The sequence below is a fragment of the Furipterus horrens genome, unplaced genomic scaffold (assembly GCF_987537825.1).
Source record: "Furipterus horrens unplaced genomic scaffold, mFurHor1.1.pri manual_scaffold_9, whole genome shotgun sequence".
NCBI lineage: Eukaryota > Metazoa > Chordata > Mammalia > Chiroptera > Furipteridae > Furipterus > Furipterus horrens.
This window is the reverse complement of record NW_028327179.1, coordinates 42,860,692-42,872,687: the sequence shown is the minus strand read 5'-3', so window position 1 is coordinate 42,872,687 and position 11,996 is coordinate 42,860,692. Positions and strand designations below refer to the sequence as shown.

The 11,996-nt window shown below is 40.7% G+C and overlaps 1 protein-coding gene across 1 annotated transcript; it reads left to right on the top strand.

Annotated features, from left to right (window-relative positions):
• Positions 1–1,334: 1,334 nt before the first annotated feature.
• Positions 1,335–11,356, top strand: LOC150001655 (nucleoporin NUP42-like). The gene is made up of 8 exons (XM_090286883.1): positions 1,335–1,482; positions 1,786–1,935; positions 3,359–3,581; positions 4,890–4,984; positions 8,395–8,471; positions 9,233–9,319; positions 10,056–10,140; positions 10,779–11,356. Exons 1-8 carry the CDS (start codon positions 1,335–1,337, stop codon positions 11,354–11,356), a joined length of 1,443 nt encoding a protein of 480 aa, XP_090143009.1.
• Positions 11,357–11,996: the final 640 nt, after the last annotated feature.

The following is an 11,996-nucleotide window of genomic DNA, read 5'->3' as shown; positions in this document are numbered from 1 at the left end:
ACTGCAGCATCTCTCAGAAGTATGTCCTATGTCCTTTCTGCTTCTGGTGTCTGATTTTTTTTTTTTTTTTTAATCACTTTACAATTGTCTCTGGGCTAGCCTCAGTTTTGAAGTCCTAGAACTTAGCTCTAACATGGTCCCGATCTTGAGTTAATACCCAATAACCTTTCCCATCCTTGTTTTATTGCTGGTAAACAAGCTCTCTCTCCCTTGGCCTGGCAGAAATTTTATTTTTCTCTTTCGCCTTCACATGCTCAGTTGTGCCATAGTAAAACAACACCAATCCCATTTTTAACCCTTACAACAGAGGCCTTCCTCCTCCTCCTCCTCTTCCTCCTCCTCCCTGCCCCCCACGACCAGCACAGGGTGAAAAGAGACTGAAATATTCTCTCTCCAGCCCCTTTTGGATGGGATCCCCACCCTCTCCATCACCATTCTTAGTTCCACAGGGGTCCCCAGTGAAACTCCCAGCCCACTTTGGAATACAGTCTTCCCTCAGACCACAACATTTGCTGATCTTTTAGAAAAAAAAAAAAAAAAAAAACATTCCTTTACTGGCACTTGATAAACTGAATGAACTTATAACTTCAGCATTGCTTCTAAAGGACTTTGTAAATGCTGTACTATTGGCATTAGTAAACGTAATTGTTTTAGAGACTCCGTTTTACCAGCAGCAGCCTCGAAACAGAAGCAAGAATGGCCTGCAAGTTATACTCATACACCCTAACCTTCTGATTATTTTGGTTCTCCAAAACCTAATTTTTTCCCTAGATGTGTGTACATTATTTATCCTTTATCCTGTGACAGTAGCACTTTATTTCAGCACAGCTCCCTAAATCCCATTTAAGCAAGCGATTTAGATGAAAGCAGTGCACAAGGAAACTTGAAGCAAAATTACTAAGTAATGTTTGAAGCAGAAGAGACACCAGCTGGCCTCCTTACCAAATTTAGAAGGTGGAACTGATATACAAGAGTCTGCTGATTGCATTGATTTGGGGGGTCAATTACATTTATGGCATTCAATGACAGGAATGACAGAAGCCAGGAAGACCCTGCTCTCGCTCATGCTGGTGAAAGCATCATGGTGGTTCATCACAGTTCAGTCATGGGATGTCTAATCCTCACCCATTCTTCTTCCTGCAATATTTCAAATAATGTGCCACAGGCGAAGTAAGTTAACTTAGTGGCTGGCTTTCTGGGCTCCCTGTTTCCTGCATAATTGGTGGACTAATTATGTTTCATTTGGGTATCAGAGAAGACTGTAGGACATTTATCTGCTCAGTAGACAGTGAGTTGATTTGGATTTGTTTCCCTGTCAAGAAAGCCGGTAGTTAATGGGCGTCCCGAAAGGGGCTGGGCACAGCCCAGCCCACGGTCTCCTTCTGCCATTTTCTCCTGCGTGTGAGGCGCTGGGCTGGTGTCTGATGAGCGAACAAAGGCAGAAGGGGCTTGGTTCTGGTGTTGCCAAGCAACGAGTTTCAGGTAGAACTTAACGTGTCAAAGCTACAGTGTCTGTGAGTGGCAGTGGTTGGGAGACTTGCCGTAGGGCGACCCAGACGCCGCCTTGCTTTTGTACACTCCTATGAGTAGTTGTTTTTTTGGCCCTTGACTCAAATATAATTTTTACTCAACGTTGCTTCCAGGGAGAGGCTAGCAACCAGGGTCCGAGTCAGGGCTCCAAATTCTGGGGAAGTCGCGAACTTCTTTGGAAATATAGTAAAAGCGTACAGAGCCATTGCTCAGACGCACATGTTCCTAAAATTTGGGGTAAAATTGGGAGGATAGGATACCCAATGAAGACCTCTGGGCGCCGAGGGAACGGGGCGTGGAAGGGCACGTCGACTTGCTCCCCGGGCCTAAGCCCTTTCCGAAGGGTTCAGAATATTTCATTAAATCAGTTATGGATGGTGCGAAAAGCGCTGTCTTCGAAGAAAGGTAAGACACGAAAACACAATACAACACAAGACTTTAAAGGTAAGATGTATTTTTCTTTTCTTAGAATTGGAACTTGGTCCTGAAAGGTGTCGCAGGATGCTGGCTGCCCCCGACGCACTCTCCCGCCCTTTCAGCCTTGGGATAGTCGCATTGTGGCTTTCACACCTGCTGCCTCTTCTTGAGGACAGTCTGTGTGCATTACCACAATAGGTCTAATGAAATATCCCAAACCAAAAATGAGGGCTCGGGGTCAGGTAAATGTGAATGGACTTCCACTAACCACGGGATGTCATAGTTGACATTCTGTGGAGACTCACTAAATGTAGTGATTAGAAAATAAACGATGAGTGGACAGGTTAATTGAGGGAAAAATGTGTAATGAACTGTGTCAAAGAAACAGTTATTTAGCTACCTGCAGCAAGTGAATGCTTCTGGCATTAATAAGTGTGAAGGCCCAAAGCTGTCTTCAAAAGATGACTTGAATTTCTTGAGCTGTGTCATTCCCCAACGGATTTAAAGCTTTAGAATAAGAGAATGCTATTAATCCCTACTTGAGGGATCTGGTTCAGCTATCTGCTGCCTTTTCTCTTTGGTTTTATTAAGTAGTTTTAGAGTTGGGAGATCAGTTTTCATAAGGAGTATATTTCCCATCACTCCACTTGTTATTACACTTAATGGAATATCTCCAATTCAGTGAGAAACAAGGTGAATTATCTTAGACCCCACTAGAAAATGATGAGTAGTTGAGACAGTTCAAGTGATAACTGGAGACAGAAAGGATAGTCTTGTTGGCTCATTTTGGTGGTTATGAAACATTAGTAATATGCTCGTAATAGAGAAACTCAAATGCATTATTCACATGTGAATTCCCTTTATAATCTCCCCCTGAAAGATCCATGGGTATGTGTTTTCCGAAAGGGAAGACTGAAATAGATTTCAGCATCTATTCAAGGACAGAAGGTGGAATCTAATTGTTTATGCTCAACAGACTTTTTCATACACTCCCCATCTTTCAGAGGTTATTACTATATCGGGCCCAGTGGGAAAGCCAAGACTGAGAAAGAGAGCTTTTGATCCTGAAGGAATTCATGATTTAGGATATATGCCTTCCATCCACTCCACCATCAAGCAGTTATTCACTTAATAAGCCTATGTCAGCTGAACTTAGCAACACATCATTATTTTTCTAGAGCTAACAGTCCCCTCAATCTTGTTAAACAGAAATGCAGTTAGGCCATTATGCGATCTGTTGATATTACACTGAACTATGTAAGTCAGAATGAAGAGTTTTGTGACTTTCCGTAAGTGGAAGTGTTGGATCTTTGCATAATGTGTGTATGGAATAAGCAAAATATAATGATGTTTTCAGAGGTTTAAAAGATGAATTGCCGGTAAAATTGTTTTGTTTTATTGTTTATTCCAGGTCGTGCCAGACGTGGGCGCAATGCCTCGAGCCAGAGAGACTCCAGTAGTACCAGCTTGTCCCAATCTACAGGGTGCGCGGGCCGCCGAGAGCAAGGGAAGTCATCTTCCGGTTCTTCCGATTCCGGAGCTTCAACTGACGGGAACGGGGCATTTGGAGCACCTCAGAACCCATTTGCTTCTTCACCCAGCTCTTACGCACCGAAAGACGAAAACAAATTCCTGTAAGTGAAAGCCCTCAGAAAAGTTACCCATTCGCTTGCTTTTCGAAAAGAAGTAATACATTACCTAAAAATCGGAATAAGCAGAAAGTACCCATGATCCTATCCCTCAGAGGTAACCACGTTTTGCGCGCATATATACATGTAATATAATGGGTATAATACATATCGTACTAGATCTTATTTCGCTTAAAAATGCGTCATCTTTCCGTATCAGTACAGTGTCTTCTCAGAGCTCAGTGTGCTTTTTCCACTTTGTTGATAACGCTGTATTGTGAATAGCTTTGTAAGGTAGTCCTGCTTAATTAAATCTGTTGTAAGTTATGAGACCTTTAAAAAGGATGAGGTAATTTAAAGCAACTTGTGATCTTAGAGGTCACATATCATCTCCTATTTTTCTTTCTAAAACTTTTACTTCATTTGCCTCATTCAAATTGGTTTCATTTGGTTTCCTTCGTTATTGTAGAGTAAATTCCTTATCATTTCTCAAGAACATCTGTAGTAGAATTTGTGACTGGTACCAAAACGGTGCCTGGCTCTCTGTAACTACCCTCGGCTCCTGGCTTCTAGGACAGAACATCAATATAGGTATTTGTTGGTCTTTTACTTCCATAAATTAGAAGTCGGTCAGTAGTAAACATTTTGAGCCATGTACCATAAACTACTGATGTTTCAAAAGAAGAAAAGAAACAAATGAACCCGTTCTTCCTATATTTGATGTTACAGAAACCCTAAATTGAGTATAGATTCTCTGTAGTATCTGTGATTTTATTAATCATAGCATTCTGGACGGCATAGGAGGGGATTGAATTTAGAGCAGATACTATCCACAGCTTTGCCAACCAATGAACTGCATGGCTGTGGGTCTCTTCACCCGTTTGCAAAATGTGAGAATTAGACAAAATGTTCTCTAAAAATGTGATGTTTCTATATTACGGAGTGCTTCCAGTCTTTCCCAGTTAAATACTCATTGATGTGGATGGTAATGAACAAAAACCATTAAAGTTGTGTTGTGTATTTTATTATATCTTAGTTCTTTAATATATGTATGACACAGTTGTTCTCAATGAAATGAATTAGCGAATGGTTCCGTGTACTGCAAAAGCAAAATTATGAACTTCTTTAATATTGTATCTATCACATGAAATGTAGTTTATAGTTCTGTAACTTCTGCTTTAAAGGACACTTGAGAAAACATAACGAGAAACCTAAAATTATATATTTACTACAATTTAACATTTCAATCATTGAAAATGAGAAAAAGATAAATTTTAATAAGCAGATGAAAACTATTTTCTTTTTCTTTGTCAGGGACGAAATGGCAAAAGATGTGGCCGTTTGGGAGTCCTCTGGTCAGTGGCCGTTCTCCGTTTATTCACCAGAGGGAAACGTATCTTGCCTTTCAGGTAACTGAGAAATTGTACATTTTTAAACTACGTTTTACAACTCTCATTCTCTAAAAGCGAGACCCTGCCAAATAAAGAAATGAACCACGAACTTAGCTGTAGTTAGGAGAGGTTGGACATTCTTTAAAGTGCCTGAGCATTGCAGCAGAACTTCATGATTCAGAGATTGAGGTTGAAAGGTATAGTTCTTTTAAGATATGTGGTTCTCATGAGAAAATAATAACATCAGGACCCACCACAGTTCTAATTCTGTAAGCCCAAGCAGAGGCTCTACTCTCTTGGCTCTCCATAGGTACCCCTTCAGAACCTCTTGGCTGCCTGTGGTGAATAGAAGAGTCATATCCTGCCTGCCACGAAGGCCTTAGCTGTCTGATTCTGCTTGCTCTTTCTTCCCTGTCTTTCCTTTTAAGGGTAGTTGTTTTTCATAGAGCATGTGAAGGCCTATCCTGGAGATAATGTTTGAAGGTCAGGAGCTTTAGCTGGGCTGCAGGGATAACACTTCTGTAGAATACTCCTTCCCTTCCCATTTTCTTTTGTCTAGAGTTTCTAAAGCTCCTTCTGGGCTGAAACCTAAACTGCCACACTGCTAAGCCCACCTGGCTGGTCCTGAGTGAATAGCAGGCTCCTAGCGGATGACAGTCCTTGCACTCCCTCAGAACTCTGGCATCTGTACTCTGTCTCAGCTCTGCCTGCTCATTCTCTGCAAGCATTTGCATCACACCGCTCCTCAGTTGCTTCGGTACTCATTCAACAGATCCTCACCAAATTTCTTTAGTGCCAGGCCCTATTCTAAGTGCTGGGGATATGTTGGTGAGCAAGATAGGCAAGATCCCTCCCTTATGACGCTTATGTTCTTGAGGGAAGGAGACAATAAGTAAAACAAGGAAATAAGAGAACTCCAGCTGGTGATTTTTCTGTAAAGAAAATAAAGACGTATTAGCCTTGTAAAATCAGTTCAGCATTGAACCTAATGCCTGTCGAATGCCCTAAAGCAGTTCCTCCCAAGTGTGGGACGTAGATCCCTATGTCGGGTTGCCGGATAAAATATGGGGTGCCCAGTGAAGCTTCAATTTTAGGTAAACAAAGAATAATGTTTTAGCATATGAATAACCCATGTAACATTGGTGACATATTTATACTACAAGTGTGTGTGTCTGAAATTCAAATTGAACTGGGCATCCTGTATTATTATTTGCTCAATTTGGCAACCCTGTTCCTGAGACCCTTGCAGGAGCTGTACGAGTTCAAAAATCTTTTCATAATAATACTAATGCACGAGTTGCCATTTTCACTGTGTTGACATTTGCACAGTTGAAGCAAAAAAATCGATGAGTAAAGCCCCTTATATCTTAGTGTAAATCAAGCTAGAAACAATAAACCGTATTCACAAAGTCTAACAGTAGTCAATGAAAAAGGTTAATGTCCTTTTGACTTAAGATTATGTCCGAAATGAAATGGTAGAAGTTTTTAATTTTATGAGATCTTGACCTCTGAGTGCAAACCTTTTTTACGGGAAGCACACACAGAGTTGTTTCTGCCACATACTCAAGTGTGATGGGTATTTGAAGGGAAAGTCCTGGTGTGCTCGTTTGACTTGGGAGCTGAACCAGCCACTTTTTTCCCCCACAGAACAATGGCTAATGAAAGAATAAGTGGCAACTACGGTTATTTTGACTTAAGTATTTGGTGACGTTTTCTTTAAAAATAAATGAAGGGAGCCCGTTACTTCATAGAGAACAACTGACAATGATAAAATGCAAGCTTTCAAGTGAATATTAGATGATGGAGAAATTTTTTTCTCATGTGAGCTTGATAACTTCTCGATACATAAAGTCTCTTCTGATGAGATGGATAGTGACATTAACAAATATGAATATTTTGATATTGTAAAAGACCATTTGGCCGTGTTTGGGAGTTCTCGATAACTCAGTGAACCAGTATTTTCCAAATATTTAATCTGTAATGTTGCAAAATTATACATACCTAAAAAGTCCATTCGAAGTGCAAAATTATCCAGTGAATTGAATGTGATAGTACAAAAAGTTTGAGTCGACATTGGAGCTAAACTTTTAGAAACTACCACCTGTCAAGTTCTGGTGTGACGTCAAAGAAGAATATTCCAAACTATCTGAAAAGGCCGTTAACATCATTCTTTTCCAGCTACATATCTGTGCGAGAACAGGTTTTCGTCCTCTACTACACCCAGGCGGTATATTGCAACAGACTCAATGCATCTGATTATTTCCTGAGGTTAAGTCCTAGCAATGCTATTAAGATCAGAAGGTGTGAACATTTCTGTGGCAATTGATGCTTAATGACAATTTTCCTCCTGTAAGAGTTGTACATTTTTAGTCCCCTCAATGGCAGTTTAGGAGACTGTCCACCACATTTTTTCTTTTATTTTATTAAAAGATTTCTTGTATTTATTTTTGGGGGGGTGGGCGGATAGAAGAGGGAAACATCAATGTGTGAGAGAAATATCAATTGGCTGCCTCTCACACATGCCCCAACTGGGGACCAGGCCTGTAGTCCAGGCATGTTCCCCGATTGGGAATCGAACTGGCGACCTTTCACTCTGTGGGACAATGCCCGACAAGCTGAGCCACGCTGGTCAGAGCCACTTAACCAAATTCTTTTTTTTTTTTTTTAATTATTTCTTTGTTTGTTTGTTTATTTATTTACTTTTGGAGAAAGAGAGGGAGAGAAACATCACTGTGTGGTTGCCTCTCACTCGCGCCCCCAACTGGGGACCTGACGTGCAACCTAGTCATGTGCCCTGAGTGGGAATCCAACCAGCAACACTTGGTTCGCAGGCCAATGCTCAGTCCCACCGAGCTTCGCCAAATTCTTAAAGCCAATAAATAATATTCACTTTTAATTTTTGCCAGTCTGATGAGTAAAGGCTTTTATCTTAATTTTCAGTTGTATTTTTAAATTGCACTTTTTTACTTCATTTATTTATTGGCTATTTGAAAATTTTGTGAGTTGGCTGTTTGTTGTTTTTGCTCATATTAACTTACTCTTCTCAGTGATTTGTAAAAACTCTTAATATGTTAACATTAGTTCTTCTCCTGTCATGTCGCCATTCTGGTTTTCCCAGCTTATCATCTGCGTTTTAATTTTGCTTATTATAGTTTGACATAGAGAGTATTTTTCTACATAGAAATTTGAATGTATACGTAGTCAACTTTCTTTTTCTGTTAGTTCTTCCTCTCCATTTATATTTAGAAAAAGAACTTCCCCTTCAAAGATAATAACCAACTACATTTTATTCTAATTTTTTCCTTATGATTATGAAAATTTTCTAATATCAACATTAGTGCACTTTCTTGTCTCGCCCCTTTAGCTTTACTATTCTATCAAAAATATTGGCATTTATTTTAAAGATTCCAATTGATTTCTCACTTCAGGTTTCACTGACATTTCACCAGAGGAGCTGAGACTTGAATACCATAACTGCTTAGCCAGCAACAACTTACAGCACTATGTAAGTTTGTTTCCTATTCATCTACCTCAATAACAGATTAGCTGTGAATTACTACTACCTTCTCCATATTTAGAGGCTTGCTTGTTCTGGTAAAGTGGGTGAGGACTACAGTTTTTTCAAGACAAGGCTATTTTTATTTTCTAAATTACTTTATTTGAAATTGATTGGTTATCTAAAATGGTGATAATATATTTTGACTGTACTAACTAGGAATGTCATTATTTTATTACAAATTATCCAACAATCAGTCCCAGAAATCAAACCCTTTCATCAGTTGGCAAACATTTATAGAGCATCTCTTAGGTGCAGATACTGTGGTGAATGTTAGAAAAATAAAGTTAAATAAAGCAGTCGATTATATAGATTAACATTCTCACATGTCAAATATCAAAAATTAAAAAGCTCAGCTTGAGGAAGTTTGTGCTAAAGGAAATGACAAACTCTTTTGTTGTTGTCTACAGTCATGATCATGCGTTTTAACTGGCACACACGCTCTTCTCCCACCCAAATACAACTAACTGTGTGCCGCCAGGTACTTGTGCTTCTGAACCGGGTGATTCAAGGAGCTGGAGAACAGGCAGAGGGGACTAGAGCTGGAATGTCTTTGGCAAACAGGGGCGGGTCAATGCGAACTTTACAAGTGATGGGCCGTAAAAATGTTTCATAAACTTTCTGTAATTTTGGCAAAGATGTGAAGTTGTTTGAGAGATGAAAATAAACACTCGATATTGACTCATCATTTTTCTGTCTTCTCTCTCCAGCTAAATTCCATCCAACAGTTAATAAATCAGTGGAGGAATAGGGTAAATGAACTGAAAAGTCTAAGCACAGCACCTAAAACAGGTTTGGTGAGTACCTGAAAGTTTGCTGAAGGGAAGTGTCTCTCTTATGTATTGCTTTTTTTGCAAGAATTTTACTTTCAAGTTGGAAAGCAAACTTAAAATTTTCTGTCAAGCCCTGGCTGGTATGGATGTTTCTCTCCCTCTCTTTCTCCCTCCGTTCCTCTCTCTCTATTTATTTAAAAATAAATAAAATCTTTAAGAAAAAATGTAGATCGGCCTATAGATACTGAAATGTATTATTAAAAATTATTTTTCTCATTTTAATATGTATTCATTGAAATTTAGAAAACAAAAATTTTTAAAGATTTTATTTACTTTTTAGAGAGAGAAGAAGGGAGAGAAACATCAGTGTGCAAGAGAGAGATTGGTCAGTTGCCTCTTACATGCCCCCTACCTGGGTATCTGGCCCACAATCGAGGCACGTGCCCTGACCAGGAATCGAACCGGCAACCATTTGGTTTTCAGGCTGGCACTCAATCCACTGAGCCACACTAGCCAGGGCTAGGAAAAATTTAAAAGCATAACTAAAATTAAAACCATAATTCATCAGCAATTGACTCTTAATCTTTGAGGTTGGTGTACTTTTTTCTGTCTGTATTCATATTGTGGGCATTTTTCTATGTTAAACATTTCACGTTTTTAAGCACATATTTTAAATTTTAAATTTGGCTCTAAAGTACATATATAGAAAGGTACTTGAGAATTATTCATCAAGTACTTTATTATTTGCCCTTTCTTATAGCTCTCTGATATAAAGAATGGAATAAATCAAGCAACCTCTACGTTTGGATTTGGGAGTAGGCAAACAGCAGCATTTGGGCCACCAGGTAAGTGAGAAAGTAATGCAGGACTTCACTGATTTTGAAAAATAGGATTTTATAGGTTTCAAGTTGTAAAACCTGAAGGTATGTTAAGCACCATTTTAAGTCAGCCTTGCAAATTCTACAGCCTTCCATAATGGAGCTTGAGAGAATTTGATTCATCAAGCCTTAGTGAAAGGGGGGCCAGAATGGGCTGGGCTGTTCTTTGAAAGGCCCTATGGCTCAAGCGTTAGAAGTATATTTTAGGAGTGGCTTTTCAAGACTTTTATAGCTGTGGTAGCAGCACCTTTGAGGACTTTCTTGTCACTGTATAACAGCATAGTGTCCTCCGCAAGTGACAGCTCCAGTGAGATGGGGGGCGGGGCGTGGACAAGCCAGAAGTGTCAGAGCGCTCGCTAATCTCTGAGGCTTTTCAAAGCTGCCTCATTGAGTGAAGGTAAATCACGGGGCAAGTGAGGTCGGTGTAGCAGGAAGACAGTGGGTTTGTTCTAGCTTCTCGTTTTTACTTTTCTCCCTTGTAATCTCTTTCCAACATCCAAACATGGCGGGAATAAGGGGAAAATGAGGGGGGAAAAAGTGGGGATTAACATGGCCACATTTCTGACTGTAATAGGTTTTTTTTTCTTTTTCTGGTTTATTTGTAGGTTTTCCAGTGAATAACAGCATGAGTGATAATGCTCAAAATTTTAGTTTTAAAACAAGCTCTGGATTTGCCAGTGCCCCTTCTGGAAGCCCTTCTGTGTTCGGGAACACGCCCGCATTTGGAGCTGTTCCCTTTCCCGGTCCTGCCGTCACTACTTCTACTCCGGTGTCTGGATTTGGGAAACCTGAAATCACATCTGCTGCTTCGTTTTCATTCAAAATCCCAGCAGCTGCAGGTTTTGGCTCGCCTGGGTTTCCAGGCTTCCCAGCTCCCATGGCAGCAGGCCCTGCTGGAGCTGCGGGGGCCCCAGCCGTCACAAACAGCAGGTCGGTGGCTCGCTTTGGAAATCCAGGCTCACAATCTCACACTACTGTTTCCAAGTCATTCAGTGACAGTTTTGCAAATAGCAGCACATCTACCTCTGTCCCTGTCTCAAATAGTAGCATGACAACAGTTAACGAATTATTCACGCCCAAGCATCAACTAACGGCAGAAGAACTAGAGCAGTTTCAGTCCAAGAAATTTACTCTGGGGAAAATTCCACTGAAGCCACCACCTGTGGAATTTCTGAATATCTGAAAGAACAATTTTAAATAAAGAATGACTTATGAAATTATTTTGAGTGGTTCATATAAAAGAGCAGATACATACACGTGTGTATCATATATGCATATTTATTTATAAGGAATAGAGCTTTCAATAATAAACTGAGGAGTTTGAAATCCATCATTTTTTCTTGAGCTTGACTATTTTTTTTTCCTGTGGCCTAAAGTTTAATAATTATTTTTAACACACCTACTCCCTGGCGCAGGGGGAGGGACAAGAAGCAGGGGTGCCAAAAACATTTACTTTATTCTTACACAAATGCACCCCACCACACAGCGGCACAGAGGCTTCCCAGCCCGTGGCCGGCGGGCGGGCGCCTCGTTTGGGTGCTTCCACCCGCAGTCCTGGCGGGCGCTCCAGGCACCCACGGCCCAGCCTGCCTCCGTCTGCGGCCGCGTTTCTTATTCTTTCTCTTTGACAGAAACCAAAACAGTCGTAGCAGCTACAGGACACTGGAGAGAGATGCAGAGGGCACGGGGTGTCGGAGGGCCCCCCGCAGGGAGCTTATCCAGGCTGGGGGCGGCGGAGTGGGGGGCGCTTGCCCTGGCTGGACACAAAGCTTTTCTCGCCGCAGGGCTCCTCCCACCCACATGCGGCGTGCTGGCGCCTGAGC

Coding starts and splice junctions, on each gene's coding strand:
- LOC150001655 (XM_090286883.1), top strand. CDS start 1,335: ATGGGCGTCCCGAAAGGGGCTGGGCACAGCCCAGCCCACGGTCTCCTT. Junction 1,483..1,785: donor TGCCAAGCAACGAGTTTCAG/GTAGAACTTAAC, acceptor TTGGGAGGATAG/GATACCCAATGAAGACCTCT. Junction 9,320..10,055: donor CAGCACCTAAAACAGGTTTG/GTGAGTACCTGA, acceptor CCTTTCTTATAG/CTCTCTGATATAAAGAATGG.